Source organism: Carassius gibelio, chromosome B6 (genome assembly GCF_023724105.1).
Source record: "Carassius gibelio isolate Cgi1373 ecotype wild population from Czech Republic chromosome B6, carGib1.2-hapl.c, whole genome shotgun sequence".
Taxonomy (NCBI): Eukaryota; Metazoa; Chordata; class Actinopteri; order Cypriniformes; family Cyprinidae; genus Carassius; species Carassius gibelio.
The window spans coordinates 11,651,836-11,670,527 of NC_068401.1; the positions used below are offsets into that span (position 1 = coordinate 11,651,836).

The window sequence follows — 18,692 nt, forward strand, 5'->3', positions numbered from 1 at the left end:
ACGCTTTGGTAGACGTGAAGTAAAGCAAACATTACCAAATGTGTGTGTATAAACTTAATAGACTTTCCAAAAAAATTTACTTAATGTGTGCAAAGCAAACAGATGAATCGTGGAAGTTCTGCAGAGTAAATGTACAATAATCTCAGGTATCACTAAAACAGTAAACTCCCATTTTGCTCAAACATTTATAAGTCATTCAGTCAATAGTACCCCCCCCCCCCACACACAAATATATATATATATATATATATATATATATATATATATATATATATATATATATATATATATATATATATATATATAAAGTTAAAACAAAACGGACGAATCTGCTTCATCTGACCCTTAAAAATAACATTTTGCTAGCAATAATAATTTTTAATTGTTTCGCTAATAAAAATAATTTCCGTTATTCAAATAAAATATGAATAAGACGTTAATTGTATTTTATAATGTACTGTTTATGCATTTGTGCTTTTTTTTTGTTGTTCAGACTGTACGACTGTATCACATGTGCATAAAATTCGAATAATCATATCTGATAGAATATGTTTTCTTTATAATAGACTTGAATTTAAATAGCAGTAGCAAGGTTTTAAATAAATTAATAGCTTGTATGTGTCTGTTTTAATTTTCTGTCAGACCTAGCCACAAATAATATTTGGCATTTTAAAAATATTAAAACATTTTAAAATATAGCTTTAAACTGCTGTTGTTTTGCAACATTCCATTCCCATGAAGACTCCATCCTATCCATAAACGCCTAGTGTAGCTTTATATATTATTATTATAAATACTGGTATGCTAACTTGTCTATCATCTAAATTTAAATACACTTCCGTAGGACTTTTATAGCAACTTGCTAGGCTTTTTCGTGGTATGTTGTGTCTGCCTTCGCATCGCCACATGCCTTGCAATGACCTTCTGCTGATAAATAAAAGCTCCTCGTTTTATTTTACGACAATTTGATATGAAATCAAGGTATGTTTACATTATATTTTTGACCATTTGCTGCCGAGTATGTTTTTGACAGATAAGCACTGCTTATGCTGGGTGCACAGTTAGCATGTTAGCTTTTGTAATACATAATTCAGTTCTGCGGCTTAACTTTAAACTGATCTGATTCAGACAGCACTGCAATGACTGTCTGAAAAACAAATGTTTAATAATGTTTTATTATTATTTGAACTGCAGGTAAAATGTTGGCAAGTAGAATCGGACGTCACATCCTTCGTAACTTTGGGGTGAGTGAAACGTCAAAGAAAGGCACTTTGATTTCAGATTGTGTTGCTCTCATTCACATTTTGTTTAACCTTTTTTTTTAACCTTATGAATAACAGTACTCTGTTATCTCGTCATAAACTTATAACCACTGATCTATATTCTATATTATAGATCAGAGCTTCTAATATGTGATGTATTTTCCATTGTTTATGGGAATTCTCATCAATACATAATTGTATTAACTGACATTTCCTTCCTTCCTAATAACAGGGAATGCAATGGAGTGGCCTCATGCAGGTGTCCAGGAAGTTTGCCTGTTTAGGGCAGCGGATCACTCACTGTTCAACACTGATTACTAGAGGTTTATATGGACAGCTGCACCCAAGACCTGTTGCTTGTTCTGTTCTAGGAACCCAGTCATTTCACTGGTCTGCACATAGGCTGAAGAAACGTCCTCCGGAAGAGAGTCCATCAAGAGAACTCGATTTGGTTCGTTATGACATGAGAGACCTGAAGAAAGCTCCAAAGCCGGCCCTCTATCTCGGATTATCTGGCCTCATACCTTTTGTATCCGCTCCTCTACTTATGGCTGTCACAGAGCTGTATCTTCCTGAAGTTGCATTTGCTCAAGTTGCATACGGAGCATCCATTGTTTCTTTTCTCGGTGGGGTACGCTGGGGTTTCGCCTTGCCTGCCGGGAGCCCAGCAAAACCTGACTGGCTCAATTTAGCCAACAGTGTGGTTCCTTCTCTGATTGCCTGGACAGCCCTACTTTTTTGCCATGACATCACACAGTCTGCTGTGCTTGTGATAATGGGGCTTGGGATAGCATTGCATTATGACCTGTCCCTCCTGCCCACATATCCCAGCTGGTTTAAAGCCCTGAGGACCATCCTCACAGTAGTAGCCTTTTTCTCTTTGATAGGCACTATTGTCATTAAGCAGTATTATCCTGAGAAGAAGTATTTCAATGATAAATGAACTATGTGCATTTGCATCCTATTCTACATGTTTAGAAGTTATTTTGGCTATTTTTCAGTTTTAAATTCTGATAACATTTGCTTCCTTTTTCTAAAATTATAATTTTTGTTCCCTGTTTTGCAGGTTATTGGCCATACAGATAAAAGTTTTTTTTTTCTCACTTTTAATATGAATTCCCATACTGTATCAGTTAGATTCTTTGAAGTAAAATACTGTGTAATTAAAACAGACCACAGTAATGAAATGCTGAAATGTTTAAAATTAAAATCTGTATTGTGTGAAACAACTTCCAGTTCTCAAAATGTCTAATTATATCTCTGTTGTCTTGTTATATATATATATATAAGAAAACATGAAATCCATATACTACTCAGAGTTTTCATTTTTGATGCTTTTGCTCATTATTCTGCATTACTTGATGGCAATGATTAAACTTTACTTTAGGACTTAACTTTAAAGCAAGGTCCATCAAAATTATTCATGTTATGACCTCCATCATTTTTTTTTTTCTGATACAAACCTAAAACCTATATATCTTATGGCTTAAATGAACGCTTTATCTGTTCAACAATTCAGAATCAAGTACTCCCTGTAGTCACTTGCAAATTGTTCCCCATCATTTGACAAATACATTCCATAACAAACATGGAGAACTTGTCTCATAATTTAATTATAAATAAATACTAAAAAGAAATTAAGAATGAAGAAATTAAGCCTGCTGCTCAGATTTGTTGAGCCTTCTTTTTTATTTACAGTATATCTCAATAAAAGACTTAAATTTAATTAGTTCTCCTTGTACATTTTTATCTTTAAACTTCTTTTTTTATTAAAAAAACTTAAACTTATACTGTTTATGCAGAAGGAAAATGAAGCAATGGTTGTCAAAAAAAAAGACATTACTTTCGCCGGCAGATGGCAGCAAAGACAAAGCCCGAAAACTTGCCCATTCTAAACCATTGGAGGAAACAACGTTCCCAGATCAGCCCTCTAGTGTATATGCAATGCAAGACATACAAACTGAACTCAGATCAGCACTCCAGTATACATGCATACGCCCTACTTGGACTCTGCTGCTCGAACAGACTGAACTCAGATCAGCACATTCACTTGATCCAAGCTTCAGGAAGCTGTTAGGTTTCCTCCTACAAGAAAACCAACGAAATGGACCTGCTCTGACTAGCACTTATTTTCGCCACCGAGCCGTTTCCCCTCACCGGCCGGGTAGACGTTTGATGAAGATAAACTGGAGGAGCAAAGCGCAGCTTCGTGCCCCGCGTGATAGAATGATCCGTGTCAACACAGAGCTCGCGCTCGAGACCCGATGAACAGTTGAGCTCGCGCTGTGCTGTGGCTCCGCGGCAAACTATCTTTTCAGTCTGGCAGTTGACTGGATGAACAAATCGCGTTTTTAAATGTTTTTGTTATGACTGAGATAACTCCGGAATGATGAAGCATTAGTTTACAGAGAAGAGACAATCGGCTGGGTGATTCGAAACTGCGGCAAGCACGTTGGAAACCCCGCGTTATTAAGCGTAATGGTGACCTGCCGTTATAATCTCACATTGACAGACACGAGCCCGGCGAGTATATATACACGTTGTTTTTAAACAGTCACTTTATGTTTGTAAGCCAGAAAGGCGTTTATTTTGCGGATGTTGTCAAACTTTATCAGCAAACAGCTAGCGAGCTAGCGAGTTCCGCCGGTTGGTTTGCCGCGCTAAAACAGCACAGTTTACGTAAAACTGAAGACAAAATAGTATTGACTGAAAACTGACGGGCTGTCATGGCAACCCCGTTTGTAAATTAAGGTCGAGAGAGCACCATTGATTCTGTCTTTGTGTTTGTGAACCGAAGTTGAGGAGAGGCTTGCTCACCATGTATCAGAGCAAGGCTCGCTTCACCATCTAAATTCACTGACCACCGGATTCTGACACCGATATATTACTACTGTAGAGTATTACTCAACCTCCTTCCATCAGAATGAAGAGAACCGAGAGCAAAAACAAAAGGAAACTCAGCACCTCTGAGCAGCGGGAGAGCAGCACTGAAGGAAAAGACGAGGTGAGTGATCTTTCACTGGAAAGAAGGTCCGTTTTAACACTGATACTTTGCATGATTATTTAAATATGCAAGGTAAACATGCCAAAATGGAATGCAGACCTTAGATACTGGTGCATGTGACGCAGCTGCCCTGCAGAATGAGCGCAGTGCTTGGATGCAATCCATCCATGATGGATCTGTGCTTATAGATCAAGCACGTTATGACATTGAAACTTTTCTGGCGAAGAAACCTTTATCAAGTGATAATGTGAAGTGATAATGTGAAGACCGAGTGTGAAGTTTTTTTGTTGTTGTTGTTGGTTTGCTTATGCTTGCTCGATTGACTGGTTTGTTTATTTAAATGATTTTCCAGACTGGAATAGTATTAAAAAACAGCACACAACACAGGACATCATATTTGTGTGTGTTTTTATTAGCTTTGTACATGTTTGAGTAAGTTTATGGTACTTGCTCAAGTTTATTACCCACATTATGTTGGCTTTGCAAGAGTTTTATTGTCTTCTTGTTCTTGACAATGTGAGTCTTGTGTTATCATTCATTAGGTGAGGGCAGAGGCATTGGGATGAAATAAACAGAGAGTGCTGCTACTTTAAAACATGGACAAATGGAGTTTCCTAATTTGGGGCACCAGTGCTAAATACATTTTGTAATTATTTATTTTAATTTTTTTTAATGTGTTCTCTCCATTTTGCAGATCTAATAATTAAGTTATATTACATTTGTTAATTTGGTAGATGTTTTTATCCAAAGTGTTTGTATAATATAAAGTGCAATAATATAATTTAAGTGATATCATTCTAGTGAGATGGTAAAATGAGATGTGATGCAATACATCGTTCCAAGATTGTTGTGATAAGTACAGACTAGACTAAAGTGAGAAATAGTGAGATCATAACATAGCACTGGCTGCTCGCATTCTTGCCTTTTCTGAGCAGCAGTCTGGTTTGACCCTCTAACTCTAGCACTGTCTGTTCTAATTCTATTTTATCTATTTGTTGACTTGACCCTCAATTAAATGACTAAATGTCCAGCATTTTTGTTTTTGAGTTATCAGAAGGTCAACCTTGTGTTCACTCTGGTATGTTTGAAGTTCTTTTTTTTTTCCCATACCAGTCACATTGTAATAAGAGGAAGTCAGTGATTCAGTAAATGTAAATGTAATGTTGCTCAATGTTTTAAATGATGAGATCATCAGGGGAGTGGTGCATTTCAGGTGAGCCATCAGGTTTCTTTTTAATCTGACCCAGTTGGCTGAGCGAAGTGATCATCTTTTTTTGCACTTTCATTAAGTAAAAATCCTGTGATTTCTAATCGGGTTTACAATTACGGATGCCACAATTACGTAATCATCCAAAGTGCCAATTAATCAGTCCACTTATGTTATTCTGAATAATAGACAATTATGATTTTTGTCATAATCATGCAGCCCTACTGTGTTTCCATGCATTATTATTTTTTTAATGAACAGTGTTGCATGGCTTCTAAAAGTGCAAATGGTATAGTTTGCAACTTGGAAGACAATATGTATGTAGAGTACAGTAAAATTGACCAGTTTTTTTTACCAGTTTTTTTACCAAAAAGTTTTTTTATTTTTATTTTTTTATTTTTGGCAGTGCCATAGAATATCCAGTTTTTAGAACATTTCAGTCAGCCATTCTTCAAATAATTTATTTTTCTTAGTGTGCAGAACATTTAAATATTTTACATTTTTTTAAAGAACAATTTGTACAGTGAAAACTTCTTTATTGAACCAATAATGCCATTAAAGAACCTTTATTTTTAAGAGTATAAGACTTTTTATTGATGCAGTTATCACCCTGCAGTAACAATTGATTTCCAAATTGCCAGGAAATTAAAGTGAGGCCTAACAGAAAATCTCCTCCCATTGAGAGAGAGAGAGAGAGAGAGAGAGAGAGAGAGAGAGAGAGAGAGAGAGAAAGAGAGAGAGAGAGAGAAATTCCAGGCTTTAGGATTCTAGAAGTCTGGACATGGATCTTAAATTGTGATTCTAGTTAATGCATTTAGTTTTAACAAAGAGGGTCCTCTGTTCAAGTGATTGGTATTGCCATGAACACCACTGATTCTCTTTTTTGAATACTCTCCATGTGCAGTAAAGCATTTTATCCAATCCTATTTTACTATAATTCAGAATTGGAAAGCACAGCTTAAGAGGTTTGGCTCGTGTTTCTTCATGGGCACAGTTTTTTCCCTCTTATAACCTTTCGATGGTGAGCTAAACATCTGTGGGATTCAGCTTTGTTTTAGGAGTTCCTCTCCCCGGTAGTTGTTGAACCACTTTATTATAAAAGTCCTTTGACCAGCACAGATGGCTTGGACTCGTGCAAAATAGCAGTTACATAAGCAACTCCCAATCCAAATCAGCTTTTCATCCTTGCATTTACTTGCATAAATATTTTTACCATTTGAGAGATGAACTGACATAACCGGACTTGGTTGGATAATGGAAAATGGGTTACAACATGTTGTTGATGTTACTGAAGATTAATTCCCTTTTGGCATGTAAGCACTATGCTTAACACTTAGTCTGAAATGAGGGCTAAAATAAGCAAGTGCTGTACTGTGAGCCTGTTTACATTGCTGTTGAGAGCTTTCTGTCTGTCTGGTGTTGCATCTGCATCACTAGAGAGTGCTCCAGATTTACCCACCAATTAGCTTGCAGTGTTTTACGGTAGTATGGTGTGCTCATCATTTTAACGTTATTGAGAGTGCCCTTAAGTGACATAGCCTTGAATAATTCTGTCTTAGTTCATTAGGGAGCATTTAGATTATCGTTTAACTCCTAGCCTTTATGATAGGGTGAATCTATAACTGGGAAATTGCTTCTGTGTACTTAATGAGTCGGTGAAGGGTTTCATCTAGAGCTACAAGGAAGCAAAAGGAAAAGAAGTTGTCACTACTCACTACCCAGTGCATTATGCAGAACTTTTATTTATTAGCTCATGGCCACCTGATCAAGAATGCTTGTCTAGTTTGTAGGGCTGCACGATTAATCGTATTATAATCTCGATAACGATATCCACCTTTCTCGATTAATTAAAAATGATCCACACGATATTGGCCGGCTTGTAATTCATCGTGAAAGTGTTTTGGCATTTGCATTGCTAACAAGTCTTCACTAGCATTTACATTTGTTGTTGCCAGATGTGAAGAGCTTTAAGCCCCAAAATGGAGCGTTTCTCCTTTAAGTATACTAGGGATGCACGATAATATCGGCACAACATCGGTATCGGCCGATAAAAGCTTAAAATGACCATTATCGGTATCGGCCGATATGAATATTTCTGCCGATGAGCCAAACCGATATTCTCCAAGTGAAATAATTGACCTGTTTTTCAGATGTGAATGTCTGTCTACATTTGTAAAATAATAAATTTATGGTAGAATCAGTACAGAAGAGATACATGGATTTCTCTTCAGTAAAATTAAAGTTTAAATATATCAGTATATATTTGTAAATATATCAGTATATATTTGTATATATATCGATATCGGTATCGGCATCGGCCAAAATTATTTAGAAAATATCGGCATATCGAATATCGGCCAAAATCCAATATCGTGCATCCCTAAAGTATACACTTTTGCTGTCTTTCCAGGAAAATTACCTGGAACGGCTGTACCAGGAACTTTTTTCCGCACAAACTATTGCCCCCCACACCTGTTGCTTTCTGTGTTTCCACCGTGGTCTAAAAGTACCGGGAAGATTAGGCAAATAGACTGGTGACATAGGTCTGCGTGCATTTATCATTAAAAAGTATGCTTATTTTGGACTTTCATCTGTGGTAGTTCAGACTCTGCACATTCGACTCGGGAGTGTGGTGTCCGCGATGACGCAAATCCAGTAATTCTGCAAACGGCAGCGTACTTGATAACATAAGTCAGCTCGCCTTGGCTACTGCAATTTTACTCACTTTATATTTTCAAATAAAACGAAATAGGATATATTATGGTGCTTTTATTATGACAAAATTATTTGAATTTGAATTTTGTAAATTTGAATTATTTGCAAGTGTAATCTAATAAAATTGAATTTTAGGTGGTAGTTTAAATAGTTCTGAATTTGATTTTTTTAAACGAATATTGAACATTTGAAATTTAACAAACTTAAATGTTTATATTGCTGAATTTTATAAACATGTATTTTCAAACCGTTAGTTTTTTTGTTCTGAATTCTTATATTGCAAATATTCTTAAAAAAAAAAAAAAATCAGATTCAAGTTTTCAAGATGAAGAAATTCGGAACTTCAAATTCAGTTTTCTAAAATTCAATGTCAAAAATTCAAACTCAAAAAATTCAGATCTTACAGAAAGTAGGTCACAGGTCATCCACAGGGAAGAGTAGATGATCTCAGAAAAGTCGAACAGAGCATTTTGGCCAATTGGGCACTGCGGAAGTTTTCCAGCACGAACGTGGTGGTGGTTCAAGAGGTTGCCGCTCTCTGACTCTGATCATGAATCGCCCGATGTTGTGTGTTATATTCGGTGGAGTTAACATGAATATTCATTAGTTCCCTTATTGTGGGCGTATCCTTGAAACAACGCGCAAACGAATGGAACTGAAAATGTGCACGCTCAGTGCACGCTCGTCAAATCTCTATTTGATTTAATGGATTGTTTTGAACAGGTAACAAAGTGTCAGTGTTAAGCGTTAATTAGCATTAACTGCAACAGTGCCAAAACAATGGATAGTTTGTGTAATATGATAAATCGTCTTTCATGTTTTGCTTGATTGATTACAGGCACACAGAAAAACAACCAATAAAATAATTTAACCTATCTTACCTAATTTTTACTTGTTTGTGTATTTCGCTTTTTATATATTTCATTTGTGGGGCTTTTTTTTATTTTTATAATAGTTTGCTTTGATTAGACTACCTTGTTGTCATTGGAGAGAGACTAGTACAATTTGTATACAAAACCTGAAACAAACCACTACAAATGTATCTGTGTATTAATAATAACGTTGTGAGCATCCCGTGTCATGCTTTCTTTAATCTTTTTTTTATATAACCAGTTTTTACCAGCCTTCACAGCCCCATCAGTGTATTTATTATTATAAATGCAAATTTACATCTGTCACATATTTTATCCTATTACTAAGATTTTAAAGTCATGCAACATTGAAACATGTGAGTTAATTTTTATATTTAAATGAACAGTTTTTAAAATGGACACATTTTTCTTTATTGCATTTAGTTAACAGTCAAATACAGAGCTTAACGGTTTAGACAATCTGAAAAAGAACTACTACTAATAAATATAATAATAATGTATACATTGTATCCGTTCTTTGACCATAGCACTGAAAAACAACCTCATCATGTCATGTTTAAGAATAGTGAATAGTGATCCATTGTGTAAATAATGTTTAACATTTGAAAATCTTATTCAAAATTGTTTTTCACATTTTACAACTATTACATACAATGAAACCCAAATATTACTTTGTCAGCCAAACTCTGTTCTCCTGTCGCTTACCGAAATTAATATCCTCTGAGATTAATTAAAGTTAATATTTCAATAATTTAACAACACTCTTTAATGTTGACAGTTCTCTGATGTGTATTAATAGTAACATGGCATGCAGGTTAACAAATAACATGTTATCTTTAAGTATGTTTACTGTTTAAAATTATACTCAAAAAACAGTTTTGTAGATCACAAATATTACATTCATTAAATGTTCCTATGACAAGTACAGAAGTAATTGCTTTATGAATTTAACACAAATATAAAAGACAAGGAAAGTTGTGTGAAAGTAAGCATGGAATGAAGCAATGCAAAAATGAGGTGAGTGTCTGAGATATTTATTGTCTCTCGATGAGAACAGCCTCCATGTATGTCCAGTTCATACAATGATCAGCTACTGTACCAGTGACTTCAGCTCTCTCATCCAGTCTGAAACAGACAGGGACTTTACATGATGATCAATATACAGTATTGTTCAAAATAATAGCAGTACAATGTGACTAACCAGAATAATCAAGGTTTTTCGTATATTTTTTTATTGCTACGTGGCAAACAAGTTACCAGAAGGTTCAGTAGATTCTCAGAAAACAAATGAGACCCAGCATTCATGATATGCACGCTCTTAAGGCTGTGCAATTGGGCAATTAGTTGAATTAGTTGAAAGGGGTGTGTTCAAAAAAACAGCAGTGTGGCATTCAATCACTGAGGTCATCAATTTTGTGAAGAAACAGGTGTGAATCAGGTGGCCCCTATTTAAGGATGAAGCCAACACTTGTTGAACATGCATTTGAAAGCTGAGGAAAATGGGTCGTTCAAGACATTGTTCAGAAGAACAGCGTACTTTGATTAAAAAGTTGATTAGAGAGGGGAAAACCTATAAAGAGGTGCAAAAAATGATAGGCTGTTCAGCTAAAATGATCTCCAATGCCTTAAAATGGAGAGCAAAACCAGAGAGACGTGGAAGAAAACGGAAGACAACCATCAAAATGGATAGAAGAATAACCAGAATGGCAAAGGCTCAGCCAATGATCACCTCCAGGATGATCAAAGACAGTCTGGAGTTACCTGTAAGTACTGTGACAGTTAGAAGACGTCTGTGTGAAGCTAATCTATTTTCAAGAATCCCCCGCAAAGTCCCTCTGTTAAAAAAAAGGCATGTGCAGAAGAGGTTACAATTTGCCAAAGAACACATCAACTGGCCTAAAGAGAAATGGAGGAACATTTTGTGGACTGATGAGAGTAAAATTGTTCTTTTTGGGTCCAAGGGCCACAGGCAGTTTGTGAGACGACCCCCAAACTCTGAATTCAAGCCACAGTACACAGTGAAGACAGTGAAGCATGGAGGTGCAAGCATCATGATATGGGCATGTTTCTCCTACTATGGTGTTGGGCCTATTTATCGCATACCAGGGATCATGGATCAGTTTGCATATGTTAAAATACATTATACATAAAAGAGGTCATGTTGCCCTATGCTGAAGAGGACATGCCCTTGAAATGGTTGTTTCAACAAGACAATGACCCAAAACACACTAGTAAACGGGCAAAGTCTTGGTTCCAAACCAACAAAATTAATGTTATGGAGTGGCCAGCCCAATCTCCAGACCTTAATCCAATTGAGAACTTGTGGGGTGATATCAAAAATGCTGTTTCTGAAGCAAAACCAAGAAATGTGAATGAATTGTGGAATGTTGTTAAAGAATCATGGAGTGGAATAACAGCTGAGAGGTGCCACAAGTTGGTTGACTCCATGCCACACAGATGTCAAGCAGTTTTAAAAAACTGTGGTCATACAACTAAATATTAGTTTAGTGATTCACAGGATTGCTAAATCCCAGAAAAAAAAAATGTTTGTACAAAATAGTTTTGAGTTTGTACAGTCAAAGGTAGACACTGCTATTTTTTTGAACACACCCCTTTCAACTATTTGCCCAATTGCACAGCCTTAAGAGCGTGCATATCATGAATGCTGGGTCTTGTTTGTTTTCTGACAATCTACTGAACCTACTGGTAACTTGTTTGCCACGTAGCAATAAAAAATATACTAAAAACCTTGATTATTCTGGTTAGTCACATTGTACTGCTATTATTTTGAACAATACTGTATGTGGAAACATCACAAAAGCAAATCAAAGCCATATCATAACATTGGTGATGATGAAACACATGATTTCTTATCCAAATGTATGCTGCTGACCTATGTCCAAGAAGACTGCATCAGAACACTACTTTAAGGTTTATGCACCGTTTTATATAACCAATTAGAAGTTAGATTGATTACAATATTGACATTTTCACTGCAAGAAAAGTGTTTTCAGTAGCCTATGTATGTGATTTATTTAGGTATCAGAAACACTGGCTACATACAAACTAAAGTTTTTATAAATGACACAGGATAGCTAGCCTATAAATATATTTAGTAGACGGCATATATATTTGTTTCAAGCATCGTCATGAATACATTGCAGTAATAGTCACCAGTAGCCTAACTTAGCTAATCATTCTATTCAAACAGCAATTAATGCCCCACAAATAAAAAGTATATAAAAAAAATATGATTAAGAAACCATATATCCCAAGGTTAGCATAGGTTATTCGCTTTTTGTTTTTCTGTGTGCCTTCAATCAAGCAAGCAAATCAGCTTACAGACAATTAATATTACACAAACTGCATTGTTTTGACACTGTTACAATGCTTCAGTGCTTAAGATAGACACTTCGTTACCTTTTCAAAATAATCCAAGTAGCGATTTGAGAAGCGTGCACTGATCAGGGAACTAATGCATGTTCATGTAAACTCCACCCACGGGAACAGTTTTTCACGGGAACCGAATATTACAAAAAAACCAGACACGAACGGTGCGACGCGACCCGTGAAATCACCAACAGCACACGGATTCCCCATCCTATTTCTGACCTTGTCCCAGCTCTTTGCAACAGTCGCTTCAAGCACTGTGTTGCGTCGCGCCGCTCGCGTCCTGTCTGTGTAACTTAGGCCTAGTAGACACGGTGGCTTTCTAATCAATTTTATACAAAATATACTTTAAAACAAACACCTGAGATCGCTTAGACAAATGTCTCACATGCTGAGAACGCTAACCTAACATATAAACACAAAATCATTTATGTTTAAGAATCACTTACCTCCGGGTGATTCATGAGTCAGAGAGTGGCAAGCTCTTGAACCACCACCACGTTCGCGCTGGAAAACTTTTCTGAGATCATCTACTCTTCCCTGTGGGTGACCTGTGACCTACTTTCTGTAAGATCTTAATTTTTGAGTTTGAATTTTTGACATTGAATTTTAGAAAACTGAATTTGAAGTTCCGAATTTCTTCATCTTGAAAACTTGAATCTGAATTTTTTTAAACTGAATATTTGCAATATAAGAATTCAGAACAAAAAAACTAACTGTTTGAAAATACATGTTTAGAAATTTCAGCCATAAAAACATTTCAGTTTGTTAAATTTCAAATGTTCAATATTCGTTTAAAAAAATCAAATTCAGAACTATTTAAACTACCACCTAAAATAAAATTTTATTAAATTACACAATTCAAATTCAAATCATTTTGTCATAATAAAAGCTCCATAATATATCAAATACCACTGCCTCCTTTCGTTTACATTTAAACATAATAACAGCTGCAAGAATGTACTTATATCAGGGAAATGTGTATATATACAGCCATTACAATGAAACTAAATATTATATCAATTGCTTCTTTTTATTTTCATTTTAACATATAGATAAATTTAATACAGACCAAAATTACCTGTTAGATTTGCCCAAAATGAATAATTTTTTATGTTTAACCACTTAAGAGACATCAGAGCCAGCGGCACACATCAGAAGGACTAGCCGAGTTGAGACTGCTCTCGTCGGTAAACATGATCACTGAGCTCCTGCTGATCGCGTGGAGCTGACTGTCTCCGAAATTGGCGAAACACATTTTTAAATAGATGCTGTCTTTATAAATAAACCGCAGAATTGAGTTTTAAATACTTTTAAAATTAGATTTCATGACACAATAACAGTATTATTTTGAAAATGATCAGAATAAATGATGGTTCAGTCAGCATGTTTAGCGCACAAGTCTCACACCCGAAAGTTCTGGAACTTTGAAAAAGTACTACCTCGCCAGCAGTGACTTTCTGAGGGGCATTTTATTTTACCCGGCATTTTTCTGCTTACATGAAAGTGTCATATAGACAATTACTGTTTTTTCAGAAGCCATTTGTACTGTTTTGTTACCAAATGTGCCATGATCAAACTTTCATTGAGTTTCAATAATGGATCTATTGTGTTTGAGGAATAATTGTGCTTTTCCTACCTGTGACAATACAATGGAGAAAAATTTACATAAATTGGAATTGTTGGAATTTATATTAAGAGTTTCTAAAGTTTTTCCAGTTTTCGTGTTGAAAATGGCATGGCAATGTAAGTTTTCAGTGTGTATTAACGGCCTTTTGAGCAGATTTACTGTGCGATCTGAGTGGCTTTTTTCCATTTGCAAACAAATTGTTACTTAGAAAATGTAATGTGAATAAAAGTAACAAAACTCTAACCAAAACCATGAGTTTTGTATTATCATAATCAGTGGAGGTTGGTTAAAGGACACACGAAATGTAATTGGATTTCCCTGCTTAATAATAATAATAATAATAATAATAATAATAAAAAGCTAAGGTGGTTGACTGATTTTAGTCGGTCATCCAGCCCAGTCTTTGCTGGTCAAAACTGGTCAGAAGGCTTCCTTAGCTGGTCAGGCTGGGATACCAGCTGGAACAACAAGCTAAACCAGCTTGACCAAGCTTGAAGACCAGCTTAAACCAGCTAAGTTTAGTCTGGTTTAAACAGCTTTTTTTTCAGCAGGATAGAATGATCGTTATTAATATTTGTGATTAGATTTTTAATCAAAATAATTGTGATTATCAGTTTAACCATAATAGTTCGAAATCAAGAGTTTTCGTATTTGGACATTTTTGCTCGCTCTCCTCTATTTCCACATAGTCTCAGTATTCCTATGACAACCAGTGTAGATATATTGGATATTGACTGTCTGCACTATATGAACAAATGGATCTGATTTCTTCACTTGATTATAAATGACACTGTGACAAACAAACCAATGTTTTCAATGTGTATTTACTAGAAACAAAATCTGCCAAATTCTGCTACACTGAGTTTAGGAGTACAGATAAATTGCCTTTTTTTATAGGAAGAAATGGAGACAGGAGGCCGGGTAATGCAGGAAGATGCTGACTCTGAGAAGAAAGCAAGATCATTGTCCCTCTGCTGCATGCAGTTAGTCACACAGCAGGGGTGTTTCAGTTCGTTTCACTCTGCTGTGCTCAGCATCGGTGGTCTCTGCTTAACTGAATTGGATCATTTAAAGACTAGTGGTCAACCGATATATCTCCAAGGCCGATATATCAGCTGATATTTGGCATTTTTCAAATATTGCCATCAGCCGATACGTTTTTCTGCTTGGCCGATGTGTTTGAGATGCTGAGAGCAGCAGCACCTGAGCGCACACAGTGCTCACACTCTCTCTGTCTTTTGTCATTGTCATTAACCGTTCTGTCGAATACAGATAGAAGTCTGTCTAATAATCATATAGAATGGTTATTATAAATATTTCTTTTAGGTTAGGCCTATTAGTAATAGAAAGGGAAACATTATAATACTTTTTCATTTGCCGTCAGCATTAAGAAAACCGCACATACCGCATGAATCGGCCCATGCCTGTTAAAGACTGCATGAAATTAAGAGACTATGGTCTTTAGTATAACTATGAACATAATTTGAGCCCATCAATTTTATATATATACAGTCATGGCCAAAATATCAACACCCTTGGTAAATATAATCAAAGAAGGCTGTGAAAATTAATCTGCATTGTTAATCCTTTTGAATTTTTATTAAAAAAAATATATAATAATAATAATAATAATAATAATAATAATAATAACAACAACAATCACAAAAATCTAACCTTTCATGGCAAAATAATAATTTAAAATGGGGGGGAAATATCATTATGAAGTCCAAAACACTGTTCTGTGCAGATTTTTCCGATCATGCATTGTTTTTCTAGTAGCGGTGCTGTCTGATCGTGAGGTGATGTTGGTGGTGTTACTGTTAGGACATATTAACCTGAGGACATATCAATGCACAAGGCTGAGATTACTGAAGAATAGCATTATAACATAAGGTAGGTCAGAAGAGGAGAAAGAATGCTACAAGCAGGAGCCTGTGTGTGTACTAGGGAATATGCAGGAAAAACAGCTGTTTAAATGCACTGCAAAGCACTTTGGCTGTCATACCAGTCACTAGAGAGGGGAGTGGTTCAATATTTTGTTGTGTAAAGGGCAAAGAACAATCGAGTAAGTAGAATCACATTTTTCCTTTTCATAAGGAATCCACTGTAATGCAAAGAAAAAAGGATTTCTTTTTGGCAAAGTGAGTGTCTCTTGTTCATTGATTAATTTCACCTCCTTAATAGGATCAGTAGTAAAAAACATTCTGGCATTCTTGGCTTTCCTACTGAACAACAATAGGAAAGTGACAAATCGCACAACTGCATAGTGTTGTCATGTTACTTAAATTTCAGTCGTTTATACCAGTGCTCGTAAACGGTCACTTTTAAACCACAGTTGTCTGTGTTGACTGGAAAGTGCTCAGTTACTTGGTGTTATAAAGATTTGTTTTAATGCTTCTTTTAGACTTCAAGAGAAATGTAATCTGCTAACAGGTAGTTGAAGTCTTCTGTGTTTCCCAAGGCAACCTGACCTATCCTGCATCTTCCCGTTTAACAATAAAAATAATGCCATTTGAAGACTTCTTAGAAATATGGATACATCATACAATTAAAAATAAAAAAAATCACTCCAGAATTCAAACACCCCCCCCCCCCCCCCCCCGGTCTTGGTCTTCTCTTAATTGGCCCTACCTATGAAGCGTCTCCCTTCTGTTATCAGTCATTTCTCAAAATTGAAAGCTTTCCAGCACCATCGTTATTATGGCTGAGCACACATTGTTTGAGCTGGTGGCACAGATGAAAACCACTCGGAGGCACAGCGACTCAACAGCTTCCTTTATCCCTGAGTCTGCACACCGTGTGTAATAAATTAAAATTCCTCTAGATTACAACCCTTGGCATTGCTTAATCCATGAGGCTAACACAGATAGACTGAAGGCTCGAATTCTTTCAGGATGCAGGTTTACATACAGAATGAATAGTTCTAACATGTTAACAGAGAATCATATTTTTAACCTCCTGTATCCTGATATTTTGAGGCAGTGTTTATAGGCACAGTTCGTTGATTAGTGCTATACTTTTCATGTATTTAAATCTTGACAGAGTTTCCAGAGACATATGGCTGAAGCGTTTTATCTATACTAAATTAGTTTTATCATTTCTTGTTGATTTAAAAATCTGTGCCTCAGTTCTCAACAATGTTACAATTGACCCGGCAGGATATATAAGTCCCAACATTCATAGTTGTGGGCACGTGTGTATTTTTATGTGTGCAAATCTGTATTGATTGTGACCCTACATTATAGAGTGTTTCTGGCAAGGCTGGAATTGATGCTGTCCACAGGCAGAATGTAATGATGCAGAAAAACAAAAAGCTGACCAACTGACTCTGCACTGCGCAAAGAGTTCCTGTACACTGGAAGAAAAAAAGCCTTAGTTTAAACTAGTGGAGAGAAATAAAAAAATGAATGGTATGAAATAATATTAGCCCTCTCAGGCTCAAATTAAGTTTTAGTAACTTAGTAAATTTAGTAACCTATAGTAAAGTTTTTAGTACTCCAGATTCATAAAATATGTATCTGGAGTAATAAGGTTTTTAGTTACTTTACTGTTGCAAAACTGCAACGCCTGCCTTGAGAGGGTTAAATGTATTTCTTTGCTTTCATCATAACACTGTTGTTGCACAATTTATATCATCTATATTTCCCTGTATTTTTTAAATTAACAAACCTATCAGCATTCAGATACATGCTGAATTTTGCTCTGGCATTGCTGTAAAAATTTTTTTTCATAATTTTGTTATTATAATTTTTTATGACATTGACAATGTATCTTTTTCCACCCACTATAAATGAAAGATGTATAGGCCTTTAAAATAAATCCCCTTTTTCATACTCCTAAAAACCAGGGCTTAAGCAAAATGAAACTAATCATTTTAAATTAGGTAAATGTATTAATATTTTAAATGAAAATAATTTTTCGTTAATATCTTAAGGTTACTTTGAAAGTCCTAAAAATACAAATTTGGTTAAATTTAAAATGAAACTTTATCTAAGAGATCTGAATCTTGTCACTTTTTACAGATGGGCTGCATTTTGCTCTGTTGCTGGAATGTGTACGTCACACCTAAAAATCTGGGATTTAGGCCAGGTTTTGGGGTTAAAACAATACAGGGTACCGCCAAACTCACATTTCGAGTTGTATTGTCATCTACTGTATGATTCATTAACAGTGTTAGTTTATGTAGGAGTTAGACTAATAGTCTCCCCCTGTTTGAATTCTGTATGTAAACAAACACACAGGCGCACACACCCCTATTCTCGAACACTTCGGCTGCACAGATGGATTTGAATAGTTTGATGTTTGTGTACCAATCAGATTAACATTCTGTTTAAAAGAACTTGAAACCACACACATTTACATGGAAAACATTCTCCCTGTGTACATCAATCTTACCTGACTGAACTATTTGATGACCACAGGGAATAAACTAAAAGGGTCAAGTATGAATGTGTATGTGTTATTTTGAGTAACTGTAAGTGTGTAGATTAGCGTCATCACCAGTGGCACTGTCGTTTTTAGTGACTTCATCTTAAAGGCTCATTACAGCTGTTCAGTAACACTCACTATGTAGCAGAAATTGGTCTTTCTATAATCAGCTGCATTTGACGAG

The 18,692-nt window shown here is 35.7% G+C and overlaps 2 protein-coding genes across 6 annotated transcripts in view; both read left to right on the forward strand.

The window, feature by feature from the left end:
- The first annotated feature begins 825 nt into the window (after nucleotides 1–825).
- LOC127959130 (transmembrane protein 69) lies at nucleotides 826–2,581 on the forward strand. Its single transcript, XM_052558128.1, has 3 exons — nucleotides 826–981; nucleotides 1,195–1,244; nucleotides 1,495–2,581. The coding sequence occupies exons 2-3, from the start codon at nucleotides 1,200–1,202 to the stop codon at nucleotides 2,203–2,205; spliced, it is 756 nt and encodes a 251-aa protein (XP_052414088.1). The 5' UTR covers nucleotides 826–981; nucleotides 1,195–1,199; the 3' UTR covers nucleotides 2,206–2,581.
- A 712-nt stretch (nucleotides 2,582–3,293) lies between these two features.
- LOC127960229 (microtubule-associated serine/threonine-protein kinase 2) overlaps nucleotides 3,294–18,692 on the forward strand; it is a 146,002-nt gene continuing 130,603 nt past the window's right edge. For 3 of the 5 annotated variants that reach the window (XM_052559845.1, XM_052559848.1, XM_052559846.1), the window contains exon 1: nucleotides 3,295–4,266. In XM_052559845.1, coding sequence (XP_052415805.1) covers nucleotides 4,186–4,266 — 81 coding nt within the window. In that variant the 5' untranslated portion in view covers nucleotides 3,295–4,185. Of the gene's footprint in view, nucleotides 4,267–18,692 lie in introns of all 5 variants that reach the window. The other 2 variants (XM_052559847.1, XM_052559849.1) reach the window with 1 other exon arrangement.

Coding starts and splice junctions, on each gene's coding strand:
- LOC127959130 (XM_052558128.1), top strand. CDS start 1,200: ATGTTGGCAAGTAGAATCGGACGTCACATCCTTCGTAACTTTGGG. Junction 1,245..1,494: donor ACATCCTTCGTAACTTTGGG/GTGAGTGAAACG, acceptor TCCTAATAACAG/GGAATGCAATGGAGTGGCCT.